This window comes from Arachis hypogaea, chromosome 11 (assembly GCF_003086295.3).
Source record: "Arachis hypogaea cultivar Tifrunner chromosome 11, arahy.Tifrunner.gnm2.J5K5, whole genome shotgun sequence".
Classification (NCBI taxonomy): Eukaryota; Viridiplantae; Streptophyta; class Magnoliopsida; order Fabales; family Fabaceae; genus Arachis; species Arachis hypogaea.
This window is the reverse complement of record NC_092046.1, coordinates 36,908,420-36,912,261: the sequence shown is the minus strand read 5'-3', so window position 1 is coordinate 36,912,261 and position 3,842 is coordinate 36,908,420. Positions and strand designations below refer to the sequence as shown.

The window sequence follows — 3,842 nt, the reverse complement described above, 5'->3', positions numbered from 1 at the left end:
AGGGGGCGTGCTTAGTCAGCACGCAGGGGGCGTGCTGACGTGGCAATCACAGGTTGGCGGAGAATGGAAAGCACGTGGGGGGCGTGCTGAGTCAGCACGCCGAGGGCGTGCTGACGTGGCGAACGTCCATTGGTCCAACTATGCAACATGTGGGGGCGTGCTGAGTCAGCACGCGGGGGGCGTTCTAAGTGCACCTCTCTATATAAGGTAGAGCTCGGTAGTATTTTGTATACTGAAGAAGATTTGAGTGTGTTTTGAGTGTTCTTTGAGGCTATTGTTAGTGTAATGGAGGGCACCGCAAACTTGGTGGTGTATCGCAACGGTGAGATAATACATAATACTCATGAGGGAGTGAGGTTTGTGTCCCAGAATCCGTTTTCGTTTGTGGTTCCATGCACGATGACGTTAATGGAGCTGCAGAACGGCCTCTGTCAAAGCATGGAAAACGGTACATTAATGAGAGTGAGCAGAATTCTGTATCGAAATCCGATTGTAGTTTTTGGTGGTCTAATACAGTTTGATGTCATGCCGATCACTAATGGAGCGAGTATGCAGAATAAGTTTTAAATTCACCGGCAGACTCAGATGCGACACCCACAGATTGAGTTGTACATTGAGTTTGAAACTGTAGAGGCAGTGGCGGTTCAAAACGATATAGATATACATGATGATAGAGCTGCAGTGTACGAAGGAATGAATAGTGACAGCGAAGAGGACTTCGAAGCCACTTATGAGGCCGGCGACGAAGATGAGGATAATGATGTGGGAGTTGAGGCATCAACAGAGAATGTAGTGGTTCATCCGTTGAGCAGTCAATCGATGGACGTTCCACCTTTTATGCGTGAGTTGGATCTCGAAGCCATGCATGCCCCCGAGTTTCCGGAATATGCAAACATAGGTACGTGTTGACTAAATAATAAGTTTTTGTTAGTTTATACGTCGGCTTTAGCAATAAACGATGATTTTGACTTTCTGTAGGGGTTGCTGATCCTGAGGACGGAGAGTTCCGGATTGGAATGGAATACAGTAGTAGAAAGTCGGTCGTCGCAGCAATTAGAAATTTCACTATATCTAAAGGAGTTGACTATGAGGTGTATGAGTCTGAGCCACAGACGTTCTATGCAAAATGTAAGATGTACGGGCGTGGATGTGACTGGCTTATCCGAGCCAGCTTGATACGGAAAAAAGGCTGTTGGGAGATACGCAGATACAACGGTAGGCACACGTGCACGATCAGAACGATTTCACAAGATCATTCCAAGTTGGACTCAGATACAGTTGCTGAGGCTATAAGGCCATTGGTCGAGACAGACCCGACCATCAAGGTGAAATCTATAATTGCAGAAGTCCAGTCGAGGTTCAACTATACCATCAGTTACCGAAAGGCTTGGTTGGCAAAGCAGAAGTCAATAGCCAAAATTTTCGGTGGTTGGGAGGATTCTTACCAAGCCTTGCCATGGTGGCTCTCGATCATGGTGCAGAAGATGCCTGGTTCAGTTGTCCAAATAGAAACACGACCACTGTACAACGGGAATGAGGAGGCACAGGGTGTAAAAATACTGCATCGTGTATTTTGGAGTTTCAATCCATGCATTAGGGCATTCAGGCATTGCAAGCCCCTGGTTCAGGTTGACGGCACACACCTATATGGAAAATACATAAGTACACTTCTAGTCGCTGTTGCACAAGATGGGAACCAGAACATTGTGCCTATCGCCTTTGCCTTGGTGAAAGGGGAGACAGCTGATGCGTGGCACTTCTTTCTCAGGAATCTGCGAACGTATGTTGTTAGAAAAGACGGGGTGGGTATGATCTAAGACCGGCATGAGTCAATACGGGCAGCAGTTAATCGTTCCGGTGGTGACTGGCAACCTCCAAGAGCATGGTGGATGTTTTGTATAAGACACATCGGTAGTAACTTCCTAAGGGCATTCAAAGTTCCTCACTTGCAGAAGCTTGTTGTCAACATAGGGTATTCAAGAACGGTGGAGGAGTACAATATCAACTATAAGAGGTTGGAAGAGCGAGGCGAGGCATATGCCAGGTGGTGCGATGCCATCGGACTCAGACATTGGGTATTGGCATTCGACGAGGGACATCGATGGGGCCATATGACAACGAACCTTGTCGAGTGCATTAACTCAGTGTTGAAGGGTGCCTGTAATCTACCTGTGTTGGCGATGGTCCGAGCAACATATTATAGGTTAAATGAACTCTTTACGCGGAAAAGTGCCGAGACTCATGAACGCAAGCGTGCTGGATATACGTACTCCGCATTTGCGCAACAGCGGATAGAAGCAAGTATGTAACAGGCTGGGAATATAGTTGTGCACCACTTTGATAGACGAAATGAGGTGTTTGAGGTGCACGAAATAACTACTGGAAATGTGTTAGTTGTTGATCTTGCACGACGAACGTGTGACTGTGGACGCTTTCAGGTTGAACAAATACCATGTCGCCATGTTATTGCTTGCTGTGCTAACCAGCGTCTCGATTGGCAGTTGTATGTGCATGATGTGTACAAGATGACAGAAGTTCATAAGGTATATAGATTTGAGTTCACACCATTAGGAGATCCCAAGACATGGCCTGCTTATGAGGGACCCACATTGGTCGCTAATCCCGCCCTGAGGCGAACGTCTAAAGGCAGGCCCAAACTGACCCGATACTTGAATGAAATGGACTCTTGTGACATGCGTGGTCCTCAGATATGCCGTCTCTGTGGTGCTCAGGGTCATAGTCGGAGTAGTTGTCCATAGCGTGCTGGACCGAGTGGTACTGGTTCATAGTTTAATATTCTCATGTTTGTACTTTTTAATTTACCATCATTTTGTCAGTTGATGCTTTTGAAATCAGACGTGTTTGTATTTTTCAGATGAAGTCTATCTATTGATATTTTAATGTCTGCTTAATACTCTCATTAACTGATTTCCTTAAGTTAATATACAAAAAAAGAACTACGGGTTACATAAGTTAACAAACCAAATATTAAACACGAATTACCTTAACTTAATTCTGAAAATAAAATCTAGATAACCTAAACCGAAGCTCACTTCTTTCCAGCTAAGTAGTTCAGTCCCTTACCCATAATGCCCAGACCGAACCGCGATGGAGTATACCTATCAGGTGGATTTCGCTCCGTCCGTAAGTCATATGGGTGACCTCGAACTGAGTCATCCACCCCCGGAGCTCCCGAACTACCTGCCTCTGTAGGGGCGGTCGACCCACCTGCCTCTGTAGGAGCGGCCGACCCCCTGCATCTGTCGGAGCGGCCGACCCGCCTACCTCTGCTAGAGCGGATGATCTAGGGTTGAACGTGTCAACAACTGTGTATACCTGCTGACGATGGATAAAACCACTATCACATGACGTACTCCCTGACGTGTGGTCGGTAGTACGACCCAGCAAACCATGACCCCTATCTACTGATGCCCTATGTGGATCAGCTGACATCGACAGTGAAGGGATACCACTAAAATTTGACCAGCCACCCAAACTAGCGTTGGTCTAATGCTGTAGTTGCTGATCTCCGTGTCCGCCGCTGGAGAAGTCAAACCAATCTGTACCAGACGGAATGGTAAGTATGGGATCATGATGCTGGCCGGACTGACCGTGGTCACTGTGCTGAGAATGGTGGCTGCTCTGAGCGTGGAGGCTGTGCTGAGAGTGATGAGAATGGTGGCTGCCCTGAGCGTGGTGGCTGTGCTGAGAGTGCTGAGAGTGGTGGCTGTGCTGAGAGTGCTGAGAATGGTGGCTGCCCTGAGTGTGATGGCTACCATGACTGTAGGCCGGTGGCTGTGGTATATAGTAAGGAATCGGCTGAAACACTGCATGCTGTGGGG

The 3,842-nt window shown here is 47.4% G+C and overlaps 1 protein-coding gene across 1 annotated transcript; it reads left to right on the top strand.

Moving 5' to 3' along the window:
* The first annotated feature begins 285 nt into the window (after window positions 1-285).
* LOC112721252 (uncharacterized) lies at window positions 286-2,759 on the top strand. Its single transcript, XM_025772323.1, has 5 exons — window positions 286-547; window positions 632-898; window positions 979-1,802; window positions 1,953-2,301; window positions 2,395-2,759. The coding sequence occupies exons 1-5, from the start codon at window positions 286-288 to the stop codon at window positions 2,757-2,759; spliced, it is 2,067 nt and encodes a 688-aa protein (XP_025628108.1).
* The last annotated feature ends 1,083 nt before the right edge of the window (window positions 2,760-3,842 follow it).